At 36.2% G+C, this 24,477-nt stretch overlaps 1 protein-coding gene across 13 annotated transcripts in view; it reads left to right on the plus strand.

Annotated features, from left to right (window-relative positions):
• Positions 1 to 24,477, plus strand: part of LOC147349202 (transforming acidic coiled-coil-containing protein 3-like) — a 115,937-nt gene that overhangs the window by 32,289 nt on the left and 59,171 nt on the right. For 6 of the 13 annotated variants that reach the window (XM_086363393.1, XM_086363391.1, XM_086363387.1 and 3 more), the window contains one exon: positions 257 to 4,268. The exons of 4 other annotated variants lie outside the window; for them this stretch is intronic. Coding sequence is in view for 1 of the 9 variants with exons in the window: in XM_086363396.1 (XP_086219522.1) it covers positions 257 to 342 (86 nt within the window). In the remaining 8 variants the exon portion in view is untranslated. Of the gene's footprint in view, positions 1 to 256; positions 4,269 to 5,220; positions 6,767 to 12,557; positions 13,548 to 24,477 lie in introns of those variants that run through there. 3 more of the 13 variants (XM_086363392.1, XM_086363386.1, XM_086363388.1) reach the window with 2 other exon arrangements.

Below are 24,477 nucleotides of genomic sequence, written 5' to 3' on the forward strand. Positions count from 1 at the left end.
GCCATGCCTTTCATCAGAATGTCCTGGCCATTATCCCCTTGATAGGGGTGTGTTTGGTGTTGTGGTGATGAGAGCCTACACTGGATGTTGGTGGTGTCTTCACTTTGCTCTCTGGCCGTTCACAGCCATGTTGATGCAGGGTCTGCTCCCTGGTTGTTGGAGTAGAAGCCCTAGATCCAGCTCTAAGCTGTAGCGTGAGGTAGGAGGAACTGAATCAGTACTTCTGTAAAAACAGCCACTGCCTTTTCCTTCTCAGGAGCTGTCACCAGGATGCTACCTGCCACCCATTGTGTGCACCCACGAATCCCATTGCTGCTGGCTCCACACCTTTCCCTGTTGTAGAATCGCTGACAGTTGGCTGGGCCGTCAGTCCCACTCCTGGCAAGTCTAGGCTCTCCATTTCTGCAGCCACTGGAGCTGCACCTCATTGTGAGGCTGTTGACAAAAGGGCTCCCATGGCAGATGCATCCTCCACCCTCTGCATGATAATAATGGGACTCCTCTGGTGGGCCCTCACTCCATCCCATGCAAGTCGATGATAGCTGCCTGTACACTCTAGGCCCTTCAGGCTGTCTGCATGTAGCCACACCAAGTCCTCTCCCCAGTTCTGTGCACTGAAGCCTGAGTTTAAGCACTCAGGTACCACACACACCAGCAGGAATGCCAGTGAAGGAGTTTCCAGAGCAAGGGAACCTTCCCTCTTTCACAGCTCACTCCCAAGGGTACAGGTCCCATTTGATTCCATTTTTTCCCCTTTTGTTCAACCCAGTTACATGGGGATCTTTCTTGTAGCTTTGGTTATATAAGAAATCTTTTGTAGTTTTCAGTTGGCTTTCTGTGAAAATTGTTCCACGTATAGAGGTATTTTTGATGTTTCTCGGGGGCAGTGAGCTCCATGTCCGTCTGTTCTGCCACTTTGATCTTCTCCACTATTTTTTTTCCCTTGCTTTTAAATTTTGACTCTCATGATATACTTTATGCTATATGGGTGTAAAACAAAACAAAAAAAAACATATTTTTTCAGAGAGTATAATTACTAATAGAGGGAAAATGTAATTGGCAGTTATTGGTGGATTAAGTATTTGAAATAGGTGTGTTTGAGTCAACTAATTTCTAAATGTTTAACCTTCAGATTTTTCAAATAAAACTTTAAATGATCCCTCAGACTTTAAAAACAACTCTGAAAGACATTTTTGTAACTATTAACCTTTGGAGATTATCTGGACAGAATTTTCTTCTCCAATCATGTTAAAATCACTATAAAATTTTTCAGTATTATGACAACTCTTAAATGGAGAAACTCAACACTTTCTGTTGTTTGTTTCTGAAACTTTAATTATAGTTAGCCTCCTATCCGGATAGAAGGAATACTTTTTGTCCATTGGTTTTAACTTTTTCAGTGGCAGAAAACTGCTTCAAGGCGTGTCAATTCATATTGATGTGCCTACTCATTTTCTCCTGTCACCAGAAGATACTACTTGATCCCCTGTCAGCACTTTAGCCTCCTTTCCATTCAACATATAATTAGCTAGGAGATAGGACAGAACGATATAGATGCATGAAATTCTACAACACATGCATTTGAACTGGTTTTTAAGAGAATATTTTTGCTGCCTAGTAAATCAAATGTATAAAGCAATCTCTGTTCCATAGTTAACATAATACACTGATACCACCATGTATCAGAAAATAAAAGGGCAAATACTTTCTGTCAATAATTAGACCTTTTTCCAAGTTTACTTAAGTCCTTAACAACAGTACCCATGTAAGGGCAAGGTGCTGAGCCTTGGGGAAGAGTACTGTTATAGATAATGCCAAGTACTGAAAAGAACACATTAAAATAGAGGTAATTTATTACATTTCGAAATTCAGCCCTTTTTCTACATTTGTAGTTTTTTCCATTTTAAAAAGAGAGTCTTTTTACATATTTATAATACATATCTTTTCTCTAACTTCTAACATGTGAGGGATATAATTACAGGTTGTCATAAAAAATGCTATCGGTGTTTCAAATGGATTAATTAAATGCCACCGCTATAATTGTATTTTAAAAATATTTTTATGTACAGCAATTTAAATTGTGAATGTTTGATTTATTCTGGACTACTTTTTATCATTTTTGAAATATATTGTTATGTGGTATCAGAACCAGTAATCTTTTTTATATTAAAGCATATTTTGTATTTTCCTGTTTTTATTGCAGATGTGAGTTAATGGAACTCACTAATAGGATAAAGTAAATCAAACTGGTCAAAATCACAAAATATATTTTTTCTATATCCTGATTAATTTATATAGTTTTTGAACAGATTTTCACTGAAAACATGTTTTTTTTTTTTCAAAATAGCTACACAAAAATTTACATAATATGGACAATTTAAGTGTCTGCATCATTTTGAAGTTGAATCTACAAGGCACTGAAATAATTAATTCAAAAAGCAAGACAACATAAATAAAGCAATAAATAATAGACTGGAAAACATTCCTGAAAAAATATACTATTTGTGAAAGATAATTCACGAAAATAATCGGTCAACTTGCCCAATATGAGACAAAGCTTATAGTGGATCTGTACTGACACATAAAAGTCTAAAAAAACAATGATTTTGGTGGTCAGTTTCCAAAGTCTGTTATTCGTAGTCAGTAAAAGTCATCTAGGGAAAATATCTTCTTTCAATTATTGTTACTACATCAGCATCTTGGACAAAACACTTTCAGCAAAAGTATTTGTATGTTTTTCCTTTGGGGAAATAATATTGTTCTATTTGTTTTACTCAGAGTCTATCTAAAGATCAGTTTTACTATATTAAAATTTTACTGGGGTGTTCATGATAACTGTGACAGTCCTTTTATTTTCCTTTACTCTTCTGAAAGATATGCACTCTTTCTGATCTTTCAGTAAATTTTACAGAAATTTTAATATGCCTTCTAAATCTTATCAAACTCTAAAATCAAAGTTAATGTTTATCCTTCTGCTGAGCAGTTTAGCTTCTATAATCCCCTTCCTGATTTAAATGCTATTTTTTTTTTTTTTGTATTTGAGTTCTATCATAACCCACAGAAAAATTATCACTCAGTTCAGTTCAGTTCAGTCACTTAGTCGTGTCTGACTCTTTGTGACCCCATGGACTGCAGCACGCCAGGCCTCCCTGTCCATCACCAACCCCTGGAGTTCACTCACGCTCATGTTCATTGAGTCAGTGATGCCATCCAAGAATCTCATCCTCTGTCCTCTCCTCCTCCCACCTTCAATCTTTCCCAGCATCAAGGTCTTTTCAAATAAGTCAGTTCTTCACATCAGTGTCCAAAGTATTGGAGTTGCAGCTTCAACATCAGTCCTCCCAATGAATATTTAGGACTAAATACTAAAAAGTTTGAAAGTTAATTTGAAAAGTTAACTACTGACTACTGCCTTTCTTTGGAAGTAAACCTGTCTTTTAGGCTGCTTCTGAGATTCCTCTTTGCCTTTGGTGCTTTGTAGTTTAATTTTTATATATAAAAAAATTAAAAAATTTCATATATATATGTATTCACACTCACATGCATATGAGAATTTCATTAAATTCTTCCATCTTGAAAGTTAGTAGACTTTCTGAGAGGCAATGACTTTGTTCGTAAGCAGTTCTACATGGGTCTCCTACATTCCTGTACATCTTATGAAGAGATATTGGGAGCTTTGTTCCAGCTTATCTTTTTAAGGGTGTCTGCATAGAAAACAGCCTTGGAATATACAATTTTCCTCCAGATCAAGGGAGAAATTTGTTTCCTGATCAGGTTAATAAAACAATGTGTCCCTCTATGTAAATTGGGCAGCATTGCTAAAATCTTTTTTTTTTTTTTTGCTGTATCGCGCTGCATGTGGGATCCTGGTTGTCCAACGAGGGATCAAACCTATGCCCCCTGCACTGGAAGCAGAGTCTTAGCCACTGGACCACCACTTTAAAAATTTTGTGCTCCCTAAACTCAGAATTCCCCAGCTATCACACAATCTACTATGAATATTATCCTCCTAGACCCTCCTCTACATCTCCCTTATCAGCTTTGGAGATCAGGAACTACTTAAACACACATGAAGTATGATATCCCTACTTGTCCATGAGTAATAAAGTCCTTTCTCTGACCAAAGCATCTTTTGTCTTCTGCCAACTTCTGTAAAACTGGCCAGTTAACTTGCAAGTAGTATAAAATCTCAACCACTGCAAAGCTCTAGAGTGATGTTTATTAGTTTTGCATAATTCCTGAAGCCATTATTTATGTGTATATTCCCCTTGTCACATTCTTTTTCTCCTCTCTTTATGGTACCCTACTGCAGTATTGTTAGTACCTTTTACTCTATTTATCTTCCATAATATTTCTCTCATGTATTTCATCCTTTTCTTTGCCACATTCCAATTAATGTCTTCAGATATCCCTTCAGATTCACTAAAAGTATAATCTACTGTATTGATCTACTAAGGCTGCCATAATAGAATTCCACAAATCATGTGGCTTAAACAATGGAAATTTATTATTCTCACAGTTCTGAAAACTGGAAATTCAAGATCAAACAGCAGGTTTGGTTTTTGGTAAGACCTCTCTCCTTGGCTTACAGATTGTCACTTTCTCACTATGTCTTCACGTGACCTTTTCTCTGTACACATGCATCCCTGACGTCTCTTCCTCTTCCCGCAAAGACAACAGTCCTATTGGATTAGGACTCTACCTGGTAACCCCACTTAACCTTAATTACTATCTCCTTAAAGACACTATCTCCAAATACAATTATATTAGAACTTCAGCATATGAATTTGGGGGTAGAAGTAACATAGTTTAGTTAGTAACATCTACTAATGGCCATTTTTTCATTTGGGGAGGATATAAGGCAAAGTATTTTATTTTCCAGAAGAATGCAAAAGAAACTCTTACATATAGCAGACAATATTGGGGAGAATAAGAGATTAGGAAAGGAGGAGGTAAACCTTTACTTTTCACTTTATTTTATGCATTTCATGTTATATATTTCTATATGGCTTTAATTTTTGCCATATGGCAGACTGACTCTAAGGTAAATCCCTGTAATGCCTGTATCCTGGTACTTATGCCCTGTGCTCATGTCATTCCTTCCCCTTGAGTGCTAATGAGGCCTGTGAGTTGCTTCTAACCAATCGAATAGGGCAAAGGTGATGAAATGTCCTAGACTCACTTAGAATCTCTCTCTCTCTCTTGACTGGCTTGATAAAGTGACTCTGCTGGGAGGCCATGTGCGTTGGAGTTGAGGTCAGCCTACAGACAACAGCCAGCAAGAAGCCAGGGCCTTTGGTATTATACCTTCAAGGAAGTCATTTCTGCAACAACCTGAGTTAACTTGAAAGCAAATTTATTCCACATCACACTACTCAATAAGTCCTAGCCACCACAGTGATTGTAGCCTTGCAGAATCTGTGGCTAGGCTCCTGACCCACAGAAACTTTCAGAAAAGAAATGTGGGTTGTTTTTATACTGTTATGTTTGCAATAATTTGTTATGCAGCATAGAAAACTAACACATATCATGCATATATAACTTCAAACTATGTAATTAAAAATTACATCTTCATGTTTTGACAGACAATAAAACATTTTAAGGTTTTCTTTTTTAAATAAAATATGCTTTTCATTTCTGGAATTTGTATTTTATTTCATTTATTTCATAAGCATTTCATTATGCTTCGTCATTTTTCTAATCTGTTTCTTTTTGCTCATATTTGTAATCCCTTCTTTCATTACTTGAAGAAGTGCTTATTTTAAACTATGTCTGACGTTGTGTTTCTGAATCTGCTTTGCATTGCTTCTGCTAAATCTTACTCATGATACTTTTGTTTTTATAGGCATTTTCTGATTTCCTATGAGAAGCTCACATTTTCTGGAACATTAAATATGTGAATTATTTAAGGTCTGTATAGAAATGGGTTTCTCCGGAGAGTCTCTGCTTTTGCTCCTCCACTATCAGTCACTTCAAACTAACCCCAGAGCTTGAGGGTTTTAAGACAGTCAGGTGGTGACATCTCATCTTATGGATGGCTTGTGGCTATTGTTTCCCTTTCATTTTTTACTTAAGTTTAAAGGCCATTCTGACCATCTACATTTTCAAAGTTTTCTGAACGGTTTCCTTTGCTTCAGCTCACCTTTACTCCCAAGTTTATTGCAGTCAGTGTCTTTCTTTCCCCCAGATTCTTCTCAAACTACACTCCAAGGATACCAGTACATTTCGTACTGAAAACCATTAGCTTCCTTTAATGTCTTTAGTTTACTGCCTGTAATGCTGTACATCACTCTACATGTTTTTTGTACTGTAAATTTTCTTGCTCCTTTTACAACCATCTCTTTCTCTCCACCCCAGTGTCCTTCACATTCCGTATTCCTTTCCTTTCCTGACAAAATTCTTTCAATGCCCAATGTTGGGTCCTAACACTGTCCTTAATTTTTCATGTTTTCCCTCAAATTTCTCCTTTATTTCTTATCTTCAAATAGTAACTGCAATTTGATGTTACCCAAAACTATGAAGGCCAATAATTTTGACATACTCAGAAGTCCAGATCCATGGTCATGTAAATAGCCCTTAATACTTTAATATTTATTAGATTCTATGTAATAGTCAAAGTGACCAAATATAAATTCACTGTTTTTTCAAAGTCTGTCTCTTCTGCTTATTTTCAATAATAAGAAAAGCAACAATAACACTTGATATAGAGAATATATATGCCAGATATTGCTCTCAGGGCTTTGCAGAAATTAAACCAATATAAAAAGAATCCTGTAACATAAAGTAACATAAAAATTATCATTATTTCCTTTTTACAAATGATAGAACTGAGACACAGAGAGGTCAAATTATTTTCTAAGGTTATACAGCCACTTAAGTGATTGATCTAGCACCCACTAGGGCTCCAGGGTCCTTTCTTGGTAGATACTCTCATATACAGCTAGTTAATACAGTAGGTCACCAATTCCTTCTTCCCAGACACTTACATACATATGTGAATTCTGTGTCTAAACTCTCCCAATAACCAAACTGTTGCATATTATAATAATCAATAGCAATAAATTTTGTTGTAAATCCTAAGTCCTTCATTCTTACCAGTAGACTAATTAATGTGCTAGATGTAATTAAATCAGCATAAATATCATAGTTGAATTTCATGAAAAAAGATCAGAAAATGTTATGCCTATTAATAGCTTCTGTAGCTATTCAAGCAAATATAATGCAGCAAGGATAATTAAATCTTGTGCTTCGGGGAGCAAGTAGGTTTGCTTAAAGAACAGAAAGGAAAATATGCCTTTATTCTCTGCCCTAGGGAGAACAGTGGAATAACTGACTAGGTATATTAATGGAGTAGTAGAAAGGGTAACATCTGCTGTTCTCTGAAATATCAGAGCTTTGGCTGAGGTAGAATTAATTGACTCATATTTGGTATGGAATTATAATAACTTTAATTTACCACATGGTGGAAACAGGCTCTATTTTAATTTCATTTTAGTTTTAATTTACTAACTACAAAAAAGCATGCTATCTCATAAATACAACAAATATTATATTTTAGAAGGGCCTGGCAGGATATGCTTTTAGTGATTTTCTATTTCTGTTCTCAAAGTTGATTTCAATGGTATTGAGTTCTCAGAGCAAGAGTTTACTTTTTCTTTCTGTGGTTCACACACTGGCCTGAATCTGAATTATCAGTAGGCTATTACAGACAGCAGAAGTAAACAGGTAGGCATTAACATGATGAGCCTGAAATGCCAAACCAGCAATAGAGCAAAAATCCTCAATCATAATTCATAGAATGCTGTCTTATTTTTAATACTTTAAATATGCTCTAGTATTGGTAACAATTATCTGAGAAGACTGTATAGAAGATTCAAATTTAATGCCCCCCAAAAATGATAATTCCTAATTTTAAATGTATAGCCGCTTGCTCCATTACCAATCTACCTCCCTTAGTGGCCTCATATACTAATAGCAGTGAGCCTTAATAGGCTGAGTAACTCTAATTCCAGTTCTCAATTTCAGATTGTGAGTGTATTTTTATTTTAATACCTTTCTAAAATTTAATTTTATTTCTATCTGCCCTCATTTTTTTTTTAATGCCTGGGCCTCAGGGCTGTGCCAATTTGCATATTTGAATTAATGCACCAAATAATGTTTGAAAGTCTAATCTTATTAAATGCTTTTAAATCCAACAGTTCCCCTGACTGGTTAGACTTTATTAAATTAACCCATATGTTATCAAAACCTTACGCTGGCTGTCTACTTGGTTGTCTCTGAGGGTCAGATGGACCAAAGAGTTTCCTTTAAAAAAAAAAAAAAAAAAACAGTATTGAGGCTGGAAAATTTATGTGAGGTTAGATTTCCAAAGATTTTCCACTAACGCAAAATGCCATGAATTATAGAATTTCCGGTTGACTAATTGCTTAAGAGTTGACAGTTGTTGAGCTAAGGATTTTTCATCTCATTTTCCCACCCCTTAGTAAAGCTTTGTCACAAGTAATTTTAAAGAGGAGAGTAAAATGATTTATATGTTCCATATGCTATGACTGTGCTAGTGGTGAAAGAAATACTTCAGTGGGTAGTAATAGATCTAAGGAAAGAAGTAAGAAAATAGCGGATAGTAAACTGTGGTAACAAATCAAAATATGAACAACTCTCTGTTAAAGATTACAAATAAATTCCGGTGGCCTTATACAAGAGAAAGCAAAAAATGCCAAAAGTATAGATATACTATAAACTATGTGGAATATACTTAAAGTGTATAAGTATTACACTTTATACTTAAAGTGTAAAATCTGTGATTTATCCTGTCAGTTATATATAGGACATAATCAGTGATGACATTAAGCAACAAACTATTTAAATGATATCAATTCAAGCCTCAGAAGATACTCTACTTCTCAGGATTAAATATGAGGAACTCAAGGTAAGAGATTTCCATAGTTACCTCAGGCTGAGAAATAGCATTTGAGCCAACGGCTACCGTTGTCCTAGAGGAAAGGATTTCTTACTCTAGACAAGAATTATAGATATGATCTTCTGAGTAAAAACAGCCAAGTTAAAGCATAAGGCCACTCTCCCCAAGGGGCTAGTTAGATAACTATATTTATGGGATGTTATCCTTTACCATCCAGTGCAAGTGTCCTTATGCATAAAGCTGCGAGAGGATCAGAAGCAAGCTCAGTTGTTCACCTATTTCTTTTCCATGTATACGTGTGGCAGATTCATTTTGACATTTGGCAAAACTAATACAATTATGTAAAGTTTAAAAATAAAATAAAATTTAAAAAAAGGAAAAAAATTAATTATAGATGATTTACAATATTATATTAATTTCAGGTATACATAAAAGTGATTCAGTTATATGTGTGTGTGTATATATATGTGTGTATATATACATATACATATATAGTTAGGTCGATTTTCATTATAAGTTATTACAAGATGTTGAATATAGTCCCTTGTGCTACACAGTAAATGCTTGTTGCATATCTATTTATAGTAGCTTGTATCTAGGGCTTCCTTGATAGGGCAATTGGTAAAGAATCACCTGCAATGCAGGAGATCCCAGTTCAGTTTTTGGGTCGGGACGATCCACTGGAGAAGGGATAGGCTACCCACTCCAGTATTCTTGGGCTTCCCTTGTGGCTCAGCTGGTAAAGAATCTGCCTGCAATGTGGGAAAGCTACGTTCCATCCCTGGGTTGGGAAGATCCCCTGGAGAAGGGAAACGCTACCCACTCTCGTATTCTGGCCTGGAGAATTCCATGGATTGTATTGTTCATGGGGTCGCAAAGAGTAGGACACGGCTGAGCGACTTTCACTTTCAGCTTGTATCCGCTAATCTCTTACTCCTATTTTATTTGTCCCCTCCCTGTCTTTCACCTTTCCTAACTGTAAGTTTGCTTTCTGTGTCTGTGAGTCTATTTCTGTTTTGTATGTAGATTTATTTGTATAATTTTTATATTACACTTAGTGATATCATAGAATACTCATCTTTCTGTGACGTTACTTCATTTAGTATGGAGAGTATCTTGGTCCATCCGTGTTGCTGCAGATGGCAATATTTCACTCTTTTATGGCTGAGTAATATTCCATTGTATCAAGATCACATCTTCTTAAACCAGTCATCTGTTGAAGGGCACTTGGGTTGTTTCTGTGCTTGGATATTTTAAGTAGCTCTGGAGAAGTCAATGGCACCCCACTCCAGTACTCTTGCCTGGAAAATCCCATGGACAGAGGAGCCTGGTAGGCTGCAGTCCATGGGGTTGCTAAGAGTCGGGCACGACTGAACGACTTCACTTTCACTTTTCACTTTCATGCATTGGAGAAGGAAATGGCAACCCACTCCAGTGTTCTTGCCTGGAGAATCCCAGGGACAGAGGAGCCTAGTGGGCTGCCGTCTATGGGGTCGCACAGAGTCTGACAGGACTGAAGCGACTTAGCAGCAGCAGCAGCAGCTGTGAACATTGGATACATGTATCTTTTTGAATTAGTGTGTTCATTTTTTTTCTGGATACATAGTGTCGATAGGAACACTTGACAACAGGGGTTACAAAGCCACATCACTTCTAAACCTGTCAACAAGATCTTGAGAGATAGTCCAGTGCAAAGTTCTGTTTATCATGATTGTTTAGTAATATCAACCTACTAAAATTCAGTTTAGCTTCTTTTAGAACCAGATGTAACCAATGTTTAAATCTACCTCTAAAAGTAATAATTTGTTGTCATTTAGTCACTCTGTCAAGTCTGATTCTTTGCAACCCCATGGACTGCAGCACGCCAGGCTTCCCTGTTATTATTATGAATAATAGCAACTTCATTTTACATACAATCAAGATTCATGACTTAGACTTGCTTCCCCAAAACTTGAGTGTGTTTGTGGCTGGCTGTTTGTGTGTATGGCAGAAATAAGGAGCAGGTCCCTTTTAAAACTTGTGATTTGTTTCTGAAAACAATAGTATAATGTTGGCTGAATAGCTCTGTCATAATTATAATAGAGTGACTCATAGCACACTGCAAGTGCTGTTATAGCATTTTGTTGTACAAAAAATTAGTTGAATGATTCTCAAAATTAAAAAATAGGGTATGGGGAGGGAGGAGGTAGGAGGGTTCAGGATGGGGAACACATGTATACCTGTGGTGGATTCATTTTGATATTTGGCAAAACTAATACAATTATGTAAAGTTTAAAAATAAAATAAAATTAGAAAAAAAATAGGAAACTAAAATGTAAATTGCAAAACTAACTACTGTATCCACTTGGCAAATGAAAATTCTTGACGTAGGTATATTCAAAAAACATTTCCAAGAGGAAAATCTGACCTAAAATTATTGTATTAAATATACTTTTTCTTAGCTATTAATATATTCTCTTCCTATAAATAGTAATACAAAAGTTTAATAACCAGAATTTTTTTTTCTTTTTTTTATTCAATTTTAATTAAAAAAATTATACATATAATATATGTATATGTATATATAAATTATACCAGAATTTATAGTTGAAATTAACGTATCATTAGCATAGTTATACAAGTAGATCATTGTCATTAAAAATAGGACATTTGAATAGACGAAATATCTTTATTAATGGTAGAATTATATGTAAGAACAAATTACAGTTAAAATATTTCATCAGCTTTCAAAGCCTTTGTGTGTCAAGACTATTTATTGCCTTATTGAAAATGTAGTCTTTTAATATGCCAAAAATGGATATAAAATTAATTAAAACTGGTAACTCAGCTGAGAACAGCATGGACCACAATATACAGAGTCATCATGGTATGTCAGATTTGCATATGGTGCATTAAATCCTCATTACAATAAGATTAGGTATATATTATTAGTAGCATTTTGAATATAAAGTACAAGTAAGGGTTAGTATTTAAAATTCTAGTTTAGCTACTCAATATACTCCTAACCACTAGGCTATGATTTCATTTTTAACTGTAGAGTTAAGATCATGTCTTGCTAAAAGCATCTGATTCTCCCTTTGATTATCACAGGACTTATAAAAATTTCAACCAATTGTGGTATCAGGTACAAAGTCCAATATCTCTTGATCTGGTTGAGGTCTATTTGCAGCGTCTCTTGATCTGAAGACTTATGAACTAAAGTCAAATTATCTGTCATATGATACAAGAGTCATGGGTTAACAACAACAAATTCTCCCATTTAATTTTGGAAGATGGGAAGGATTTAGTAATCACTGATCCATAACAGTTTTGAAATTCCACTTGACACTAACTTGGGCTTGAAAATATTTCTTGACTTATATCCTTTTAATAGGTCCATAGACTACTATTCTCAGCCCTGCCTTCTAGGAATTAATTTCTTTTTTTTTTTTTAATCACCTCCTTGGTCAATTATGAAGAGAAGATTGGAAGACATCTTTTTGGCAATCTATTTAACTATGTGCAGAATTTTGGAGACCAAGCAGCAATTAATATATCAAGAACTCTTAATCTCTTCTAGTCTACGGTGGTGGTGCTTTTTGCTAACACAACTATACTTTACATAAATATATGTGGGTTTTTAAAAAATGTTTTCCAGGTCCACTCTGCCAAAATTGGGCTTCCCTTGTGGCTCAGCTGGTAAAGAATCTGCCTGCAATGTGGGAGACCTGGGTTTGATCTTCCCAAACTGGGTTGGGAAGACCCCCTGGAGAAAGGAAAGGCTATCCACTCCAGTATTCCACCCTGGAGAATTCCATGGACTGTATAGTACATAGGGTCACAAAGAGTCGGATGCAACTGAGAGACTTTCACTTTCTGCCAAAATCTATTAGTATGTCCATATTCTTTCCCCAAACCTCTTTCTCTAGATTCAGTTATATGTATTTTGGGTGTATCATGTTTTAGTAAAATACTACTTTATTCATCCAGCATCACTTTTATCTTGCGAATGGCATTTTGTTCATTTTACAGGCATAATTTTAAGGGATGGTAATTAATTTAAAAGTTTTAATAAAAGATTAGATAACGGGCTTCACTGAATCTTTATCCTGAGATTATTTTTAGTGATAACCTCTGAGTTAGGCATTTTCCTTGTCTTATTAGCCACACCTTTAATTTGTCAAAAAATAATTTCATTTAGTAACTCTGCAATCTTGTATTATCTCTACTACTACTAAACACTGCTCGAAAACTGGCTGTTTCTTTTCAGATTTCATCATTTTTTGGTACCTCTGTATGTTTATCAGGCACATAATCCTCCAAATGCAGGTAATAACTTTAGTAAAAGTTTCAGTACTAAAATCCACAGGTCATATTTTTCTAGTATTTCATTAGAGTTTCCTCACTTTTTCTGGACATTTATAGCAGTTTTCTTGCAGCCTATAGCACTGAAAATCACATTTTGTTGAAATGGCACCCCATTTCCCAGTGTCAACTTCTGGTAAGCTATTGGCATAGTAAGTCTGCAGACTATATCATCCCAAAACTCAGTGGCTTAAAATAACATTTATTCTTATTCCTGTGTCTGCAAGCCATCTGGAGGCATCTCTGTTGTTATCAGCAAGTCTTAAATGGGTTCAGTCCCAGCTACATGCTTGATTTAGTCTATTCTGTGTCTCTTTCATCCCTCTGAGACAGTTCTGAGTGTGGAAAAGAGGATGCCTACTCTTTCCCAGTTGGGCATCCCGAGTGCCTCAGTGGTAAAGAACCTGCCTGCCAGTGCAGGAGACACAGAAGATGTGGGCTTGATCCCTGGGTCAGGAAGATCCTCTGAAGGAGGGTATGGCAACCTATTCCAGTATTCTTGCCTAGAGAATTCCATGGACAGAGGAACCTGGCAGGCTACAGTCCACAAGGTCACGAAGAATCAGACATGACTGAAGCAACTTAGCATGCTTGCTCTTTCCCAGTAGCTAATCCAAACTGTGTGTGTATGTGTTTAGATATTGTTCAGATCAATGTATTAGAGGTACATGGATACCACAACTTGTTGGTTTTGAAGTGCTGAGCCTTATGTAAAATATACTGCAAAAGATGGTTCTGGCCAGCATATTGTTGACATAAAATCCTTCTAGTCTAGTTGGTATCAAGCAAAGGTAAGAAGTATAGCAGATCTGCTAATGTCATTCATCATATGTATCATTATGCCTGATCAAAAAGATATTTTGAAGGAATCACTTAGTGCCAAAGCCTGGAATTGTGGAGTAGAATAGGGTTTTCTCCACTTAATCTGACAGTGACAGCTGTCAAAATTGCAGTGTCATTTATCTAGTGATCATATATTTAGCTTCTTGATTTTCAGGCCGAAACCAAAATAAAGAGACTTCTCACTTTTCCTTCCACTGTATCTGTTCTTACAGATGTAGCTCATTTTGCAAGCACAGCTGTGGAAGTCATTGATGCCTTGGCAGTGATCTCCGAATCTCATACAGTCTGGAGGCATGAGATCATTGCCAAGGGACAGGGGAAAGTAGCGGTGAATAGCACTAGAGTGAGAGGGGAATGGTGGTAATAGAGTGACATGAAACCTTGAAACACTGTTGGATCTTTGGACATATATCTATACATACTGCTAATGTGACTCTCAGCTCTCAGTGGTAGAATTGGGCAGAATGTCAAGTAGGTAACTATAATTGTGTAATTTATACATGGCCAAGAGTGATTAAGGGACTTCCTGGGTGACTCAGTGGTAAAGAATCCGCCTGTCCATTGCAAGAGACATGGGTTCAATCCTTGGGTGGGGAAGATCCCCTGGAGTAGGAAATGGCAACCCTCTCCAATATTCTTGCCTGGAAAATCCCATGGACAAGAAGAGCCTGGCAGGCCATAGCCCATGGAGTCACAAAAAGTCAGACTCAACTGAGCACACACACAAGAGTGATTAAAAACTGAGTTATCTTCATTGGAAAATCTAAGAATCTCTTCTAACTATGGAGCACACACTCTGAAGGAGCATCAGATTCCCTAAAGAGCTGTATCATATGCAAAATTTGTGACCTGAAACACTCACTTCAGAAATACAAATTATTCACAGTCTGGTTAAAGAGTTACTGCATCCTTCAGTCATGAAGGAACTGAATTAGATGCTTCTAGGTGCATTTCCAGATGGCACTAGTGGTTAAAAAAAAAAAAAAAAAAACGTCCTGCCAATGCAGGAGACAGATGCAGGTTTGATACCTGGGTTGGGAAGATTCCTCTGGAGAAACGCATGGTAACCCACTCCAGTATTCTTGCCTGGAGAATTCCATGGACAGAAGAGCCCGATGGGCTACAGTCCACGGGGTTGCTAAGAGTCAGACATGATTAACATGACTTAGCATGCATGCAGGCCTATTTCAAATAGGAAATGTCTTAGAATGTTTTTTTTTTTTTCCTTAATTTTAGTATTCTTTGGGGGAAAAAATCCCAGTAAAACTTCAGACTTAAGATAGAGATTCCCAGGCAATAGTACATTAAATCCTAGAAAGTCAGTAGTAGAATGAACTGAAGATCTGTGGGAGAAGAAAATCATTGCCTCGTTTCACCCTCTGCCACACTTCAGCCTTAGGTAATATAGAAAGGTCTGAGAAAATACAGTTTATGTGTTACTAAGGTGCACTGGTTTCTGAGACAGGCACAGTGCATTGAGCCCCTTTTCTATTACTGCTTGTCTGAACTTGGGGAAAATCTCAGAAAACACTAAATCTTGATTTTCTTACTTTAAAATGGTTATGATAGTACCTATTGCATAATGTTATCGAAAGATGAAATGACTTTATATATATGGCGTTACTTTAGTATATGGTAAAAAGAAAATACAGAAAAAAATAGTACCATTCTGCTCCCTCTCTTTCCTCTTGTTTATGTCTTTTTCTTCTACCCACTCCAGTCTTCCTCCTCTCCTCTGTATTTCCCCTACCCTCTTTTATCCACAAGAATCTAGATGTTTTCATAGACATTAGATACAATAATTATTTGATGAGTGCACAAAATTGAATCCTAGAGAAAAAATAATGAAAGCAAAACTCATCTGAGATTTAGATCCAAATACTTAGGGATTTAAATATAAGGCTGTCAAAGTTTTAACCACTGTACAAAATGATTGTTTCCTATGAGCATGTAAACAGCACAAGAGTCAAACATTAGCAAATAGAGTTGTACAACATCATGGTATTAATAGCTTAGCACTGAATAGATGTTCTCTTATACATTCATATGTTTAGAATACAGATTGCAAAGAAATGCATGGCTTTAATTTCTCATCTTTGACTTACTGACCACCCTTATTCTAAATCTATTATTAAAGCAACTGAGGACATGTCATATAAATAATATTGTACTATGTATCTAATTCCCAAAGCAAGAATCATAATCAGTCTGTTTCAAGCCATTTTACTAGAGAAGCAAATAAATATGTTTTGTAGACAGCTCCATAAAATGCAGATTTGAGGGTCCTTTGAAGAAAAGAAAGTATTGTGTGGTGCTCACTACTCAATACAGATTTGAAACTGTGGGATTTACCTGTAAGGAAAAGGGATCATTGTATAGTACTTCAGACAACTCAGAGCTTTATTTTTCATGTTATAAAATGTCAGAAAGGAGACACATGCTGGCATTTTTATCAACTGCTCTTGAAGGTCAGTTCTATGTCCAGTTCTAACTGTCGCTTCCTGACCTGTATACAGGTTTCTCAAGAGGCAGGTCAGGTGGTCTGGTATTCCCAGCTCTTTCAGAATTTTCCACAGTTTATTGTGATCCACAGTCAAAGGCTTTGGCATAGTCAATAAAGCAGAAATAGATGTTTTTCTGGAACTCTCTTGCTTTTTCGATGATCCAGCAGATGTTGGCAATTTGATCTCTGGTTCCTCTGCCTTTTCTAAAACCAGCTTGAACATTTGGAAGTTCATGGTTCACGTATTGCTGAAGCCTGGCTTGGAGAATTTTGAGCATTACTTTACTAGCATGTGAGATGAGTGCAATTGTGTGGTAGTTTGAGCATTCTTTGGAATTGCCTTTTTTTGGGATTGGAATGAAAACTGAGCTTTTCCAGTCCTGTGGCCACTGCTGAGTTTTCCAAATCTGCTGACATATTGAGTGCAGCGCTTTCACAGCATCATCTCATCTTTTAGGGTATGAAATAGCTCAACTGGAATTCCATCACCTCCACTAGCTTTGTTCACAGTGATGCTTCCTAAGGCCCACCTGACTTCACATTCCAGGATGTCTGGCTCTAGGTGAGTGTGAGTGATCACACCCTCATAATTGTCTGGGTCATGAAGATCTTTTTTGTACAGTTCTTTTGTGTATTCTTGCCACCTCTTCTTAATATCTTCTGCTTCTGTTAGGTCCATACCATTTCTCTCCTTTATTGAACCCATCTTTGCATGAAATTTTCCCTTGGTATCTCTAATTTTCTTGAAGAGATCTCTAGTCTTTCCCATTCTATTGTTTTCCTCTATTTCTTTGCATTGATCACTGAGGAAGGCTTTCTTATCTCTCCTTGCTGTTCTTTGGAACTCTACATTCAAATGGGTATATCTTTCCTTTTCTCCTTTGCTTTTTACTTCTCTTCTTTTTACAGATATTTGTAAGGCCTCCTCAGAAAGCCATTTTGCTTTTTTGCATTTCTTTTTCTTGGGGATGATCTTGATCCCTGTCTCCTATACAATGTCACAAACCTCCATCCATAGTTCATCAGGCACTCTGTCTATCAGATCTAGTCACAGAACTGGACATGGAAAAATAGACTGATTCCAATTAGAAAAAAGGAGTACGTCAAGACTGTATATTGTCACCCTGCTTATTTAACTTTTATTCAGAGTACATCATGAGAAACGCTGGGCTGGACGAAGCACAAGCTGGAATCAAGATTGCTGGGAGAAATATGAATAACCTCAGATATGCAGATGACACCACCCTTATGGCAGAAAGTGAAGAAGAACTAAAGGGCCTCTTGATTAAAGTGAAACAGGAGAGTGAAAAAGTTGGCTTAAAGCTCAACATTCAGAAAACTAAGATCATGGCATCCAGTCCCATCACTTCATGGCAAATAGAAGGGAAACAGTGGAAACAGTGGCTGACTTTATTTTCTGGGCTCCAAAATCACTGCAGATGGTGATTGTAGCCATGAAATTAAAAGATGCTTACTCCTTGGAAGGAAAGTTATGACCAATCTAGATAGTATATTAAAAAGCAGGGACAGTACTTTGCCAATAAAGGTCCATCTAGTTAAGGCTATAGTTTTTCCAGTAGTCATGTCTGGATGTGAGAATTGGACAATAAAGAAAGCTGAGCGCTGAAGAATTGATGTTTTTGAACTGTAGTGTTGGAGAAGACTCTTGCAAATCCCTTGGACTGCAAGGAGACCCAACCAGTCCATCCTAAAGGAGATCAGTCCTGGGTGTTCATTGGAGGGACTGTTGTTGAAGCTGAAACTCCAATAATTTGGCCACTTGATGCGGAGAGCTGACTCATTTGAAAAGACCCTGATGCTGGGAGAGATTGGGGGCAGGAGGAGAAGGGGGCGACAGAGGATGAGATGGTTGGATGGCATCACTGACACAATAGACATGTGTTTGAGTGAACTCCAAGAGTTGGTGATGGACAGGAAGGCCTGGTGTGCTGCGATTCATGTGGTCGCAAAGAGTTGGACACGACTGAGCGACTGAACTGAACTTAATGGTCAGGGCCCCGGACTGAGATTATCTTTGCTTTACCTTCATAATGTGAAGTTAGAAGTTGTTGGCACCTTCAACAAATCAGAGTTTGATTAGTACATAAGACTATTTATTATATAAGCAACAAAGAGTCTCTCCTGCAATTCACATCTTGGCCACCTAACATTCGTACACAACATTCATATACACGTCTTTCCACCTCCTTAAAACAAATACTGCAAAGCCCCATCTTTTGGGGCATCCAGGTCAAAATAAAAGATCTCTGGGTAATGTTTAATCCTTCTCATCAGGTCTGACTATAAGTCCTTGTGGTTTGATGGTACATAAACTGAATTATAAGTTACCTGCTCATGATATATTTGGAGAGTGATCCAGGAGAACAAGGAAAATTTTTAAAACTACAATAAAAAGTGGAAAATAATGAGAAGTGCATAGCCCTCACTGGTCTCTAGCAATTGTGAAATCCTACTAGGAAGAATATCAAGCATTACCTGCCTTGTGAATGAAGTTTTCTTCATCAACCTATCAATTCCATATTCTGTGTATTAAGAATATCTGCTTTAAATATTGTTCTCAAAGGCTACAATTGAAGAGGACACTGGTATTATAGGGGCTAATTAGAAGCCTATCATCTGTTAGTGCCATTACAGAGACCCAGAATATTCCTGGATTTAAAAATCACTGGTTCTGTGGTCTCAACAGAGAAATTTGTATCAGACTAACACTCCCAATGAATGCAAGTCTAAAACATGCATTTAAAAGAATAAGCTTTAGGATTACCAACAAAGACAGGAGGACAGTGTTCACTTCATTCAGATATCTGCAAATGTCCTATGCTCTGAAGAAAGGGCAAGTGTGTAGGCGGATAGGTGCTTGGGAGAGTTTCAGTGGGCTGTGGAGGCAAAGACTGGAGTTCAGAAATGCCAGAGGGCAGGGGATTGAGGGGTCATGGTACTAGCAAGAGAATCATAGATGTGAGCCTGAAATTCTCCATTAGCTTCTCCCTAAGTATTTGCCAACTTCTAAGCCTCTAATGCAGTAAACAAAATGCTGGAAAATACAAATAAGCAGAGAAGAGCCCTTGTAAGACTAAAAATCTAACCAGGGATACTGACATTCTTATGGAGCTCATGCAGACTAATCTGCATGTAATCTCTGCTAGAAAGAAATCCAATTCTTTTGCTGTGCAGAAGTAAACATCATTCAAGGCCTCTACAGTTTTCCCATACAGTATTAGGAATTCTATGAAAAAATATCAGATATGCCAGTAAAAATTAGTTTTAAGGAGTTCCATGAACTTTACATGAATCTGGTATTAGTCTGTGTTTTGAATCTTAATTTTCAGTTATTTGATTTTAAAATTACAGATTCATGTGAGGGTTATTAGATCTCTTGAATGTTCCTCTTTTTTGTTTTACTAGTTTTATAAATGTCCTAACCAATATACTACTTTTGTCCTAATTTTATGTATGCTAAATGTTGGTCCTTTTTTGATCATATCTAATACATCACATAATCTTTCTACATTTCCATTTATTTTTTCTATTCTTTAATCTTCTTGTTCAATAATGCTCTCTCCTTTTATATAACCTTATGAATTAGGTACTATTATTATTCCTACCTTGTGCACAATCTGAGAATCAAAGATTAAGTAACCACTAACCAGCCTGATATCACAATACTGTGAATCAAACCTGGGCAATGTGGATTAAGAATCCATTTCCCTTACATTTATTTGATACTGTTTCACACAAAATAAAGTGATTGGATTCTCATTATATAGAACAGAAATAGGAGGGAAATCTTTCAAAGTATTGACATTGATTATGTGTGGGTTTTGTGTATGTGTGTAAAATTATTGATGTTTTATCCTCACTTTTGTTTTCATTAAAGTTTAAAAAAATTGTATAAGCACTATTTTTATATTTGAATATACTTTCAAAGAAAAAACTTGAAGATGAGTGGTATAAAATTATTCTGTCCTACTAGCAATAACTATAAACAAGTGTTTTCTAGTTACAATGACTGTAAATATAAATAGTTACTTTAGGGCCAAGCAAGTACTTCCTTTGTGGTTCATTCTATCAAATGCAAAAATAATTTTATATCCTACAAATTTTAGGTAAATATAAATTGGTTTTTGAAAGATTTGTAAGTATATACCGTAGCTGTCTATTTTGCAGGAAATAGTTCTTTTTAAGCTTTATCAACCATTTCAAGACACTACATTGTCATAAATTTTACTGGAATTAGCAATTTTCTCACTGCACTTTAATGCCCTTATCAAATAGTTGTAGCACATAAACAATGTACTTCCATCACACTGTTAGAACTGAATTAATATGAGTGTAGAATACTTCCTCCCAAATTCAATTTCAGCAAGTCTGAACTGCACCATATGTAGTATATCATTGTAATATAGAACAGCAATAGTACTAAACATTTGGTAAGATAAACAATGCCGGGTGACTTCAACCACAGCTAAACTGAAAGTAGATAAAAAATACACTTTTTTTAAAAAGCAAAATCTATCAGCTTGTATAGCAGAAAAAGAAATTGCCTGAGCATGAAATCACACAATGGTATGAACAGTAACTGTACCACAGGAGAGAAGTCATTGGAGATAAAAAGCTGTGCACAGATAGATCACTTAAGCAGTTCCCGTGTCTGTGGCTGCACAGCTTTTCTACATGGTTTCTGCCATCACTCAGTCACACGGATGAAATACACCTCTTCTGCCTGAGCCTAAACTGTGCAGAAACTCATAAGTCATTCTGATAGTGACAGAAAAAGAAAAGCTTTTGCCCAAAGAACTCCTGATTAATAACCCTAGTAGCCACTGATTTTTAGATAAATTTTTCATAAATGTTACAAATACTGATTCAGCCCACCTGTAGATATGTTGCAATTTGTAATTATCAACCCAACCAAAAACAAATCAAAAAGTAATCCAGTAAGTTACAGTGTGAAGTATATAACTGGATAACTGGCGCAATATTTATTTATTTATTTATAAGATAATTTTTTTTCCAGTTTTCACAGATCTAATCCAGGGATTAGAGAAATACACGGGCACCTGGACACAGAACAAGGTTCACTTCTCAGTTCTTTGGAAACACACCATTTCTTCCATTCCCTTCAGCATTTTTGAATGATGTTTGAATGTAGTTTTGAGACTCCTTCCCAAACATCATACAAGAATACTGTATTTTAAAGAGATCAGATTATTCTATAGTATAATAGAATTATGGCGTATTTTTTTCCACGGGGATTATGAAGTGCTTTAACAAATGTGTCTCTTAAAGATAAAAAGTAAGATTATGGACACAGAGCAAAATATACATTATTTCTTCAACTTATTAGTATATTCTGTGTATGTGACTTTTAAGTATCAAATGTTTGTATATATTTTGAATATGTGTGTGTATATTTTATTTTTATAGCTAGGCTGCAGCTCAGGCTTTGGAGTTAGAAATCATTATTTCTGGGCTTATTTTATAGATGACTTATTTTCCTCATTGAGTTAATCTATTCAAAAATCTTTACACAATAGCTATATATAATTAGAAAAATATTTGAAATCATACTGCAACATAAGTCATTTTCCTAGCAAATATTAGATTTTTTAATTTAGATTTTATAAATATAGATTGGCATTACTGCTTATTTTATTTTCCAATTTTATTGAGATATAATTGACATAACATTGTGTAAGTTTAAGACATACAGCCCGATGATTTGAGGCATGTATACGTTGCAAAATTATTACCAAAAAAGGGTAGTTAACACATCCATAGCCTCACTTGATTACCGTTTCTTCTTGTTATTATTGTGGGAGAACATTTAAGATTAACTCTCTTTAACAACTTTGAAGTATACAATATTGTGTCGTTAACTATGGTTTACATTTGAGCTCCCAGAACTAACTCATTTTATAACTAGATGTTTGTACCCTTTGACCAAAATCTTATTTCCCCCCATCCCCAGCCCCTGGCAATCACCATTGAACACTCAGTTTCTATAAGTTCATCTGTTTTAGATTCCACACAAAGGTGAGTTTTTGTCTTTCTCTCTGATTTATCCCTTAGCATAATACCTTCACATTCCATTATTAATGTTTCAAGTTTGCTTTTTTTAAATGCCTGAATAATATTTGACCATATGTGTATGTGTGTGGCTATCACATTTTCATTATCGGTTTGTCTTTGGATGTCAACTTAGGTTGTTTCCATATTTTAGCTATGGTAAATGATACTATTAATACAATGGAAATGGCAGTGCAAGTATCTCCTTGAGTTCTTGATTTCATTTCCTTCAGATATGTACTCAGACATGAGATTGCTGCATTGTATGGTAACTCTGTTTTAAATATTCAGAGGAATCTCCATACTGTTTTTTCTTTTGATTGTAACATTTTATATTCTCAATAACAGTGTAAAAGTTTTCCCTTTTTTCTACATCTGCACCAACACTTATCTCTTGTCTTTGTGATAATAGCGTTTCTAACAGGAATATTGTGATATCTCATTGTGATTTTGATTTGCATTTCCCTGATCATTAGTGACAGTGATATTGAGCATCTTTCCAGGTGTCTTTCGGCCATTTGTATGTTTTCTTTGGAAAAACATTCACATTCTTTGCCCATTTTTTAAACCAGATTTTTTTTGGCTATTGAGTTTTATGACTTCCTTATGTAGCTATCCATTATCAGATGTATGATCTGAAAATATTTTCTCTCATTCTTTTGGCTGCCTTTTAATTTGTTGATTATTTCTTTTGCTATATAGACGCTGCTTAGTTGCATATAGTTCTGCTTGCTTATTTTTACTTCTATTGCTTATGCTTTTGGTGTCATATCCAGAAATGATTGTCAAGAGTAATGTCAAGGAACTTTCTATGTCATCTTCTAGGACTTTTATGATTTCATGTCCTACATTTAAGTCCTTAGTAAATTTAGGGTTAATTTTTGAGCAACGTAAGATAGGGATCTAGTTTCACTTTTTTTTCAAGTAAATATTCAAAACCACTTATTGAGTATCCTTGACTCCATTGTCAAAATTAGTTGACCTTCTATGTGGGGGGTTATTTCCAGGTTATTGATTATTTTCCGCTGGTCTATATGTCTCTTTTTATGCCAGTACCATAATACTGTTTTGCTTACTCTAGCCTTGTAATATAGTTTGAAATCAAAAAGTATGATTTGGCAAGATTTGTTCTTTCTCAAGATTGCTTTGGCTATTTGGGGTCTTTAGGGGTTTCATATGAATTTTAGAAGATTTTTTTTATATCTGTGAAAAATAACATTGGAATTTTGAAAAAAAAAATGCATCGACTCTGTAGCACATATGCACTGTGACTGCAGGGGCTTGCCATCATTGTGTTCTCAGTAGTGGGTGTCAGTGATGAAAGTTGAGGCCAGCACTGAGCAAGTGTGCTGCTAGAGGAGCTGACTGTCAGCACAGGGAGCAGGGTAGCCCAGTGACAGAAGTCAGGGCAGATCTGGGTACTTGAAAAGCTGCAAGGGCCAGGGTTTCAGCCTGAACTCATGTGGCATCAGGGGCTAGCAATGGATGTGTGTGTGGCAGTGAAGGCTGGAGATAAGAGTTGGGGCTAGTGGTGTACAGTACTGCATAATACTTCTATGCAGTAGTAGAAGTAAGTGACAGGCGTTGGGGCTGGGAGTATTCAGGAGCTAGATGTGAGCATAGACTACACTGCATCCCGGTGACATGAGTTGAGGCCAGGTCCTGGCCTAAGAGTATCTGTGGAGGCCTTGACTGTCAGTGTGCACTCCTTTGGCTATAGGGGCTCACATGGGCACACGCGTTGCCGTGGAGATAAGTGACAGGAGCTGAGGGTGGC

The sequence above is a fragment of the Bos grunniens genome, chromosome 21, assembly GCF_055505025.1.
Source record: "Bos grunniens cultivar Pamir isolate PY7600 chromosome 21, Bosgru_T2T1.0, whole genome shotgun sequence".
Taxonomy (NCBI): domain Eukaryota; kingdom Metazoa; phylum Chordata; class Mammalia; order Artiodactyla; family Bovidae; genus Bos; species Bos grunniens.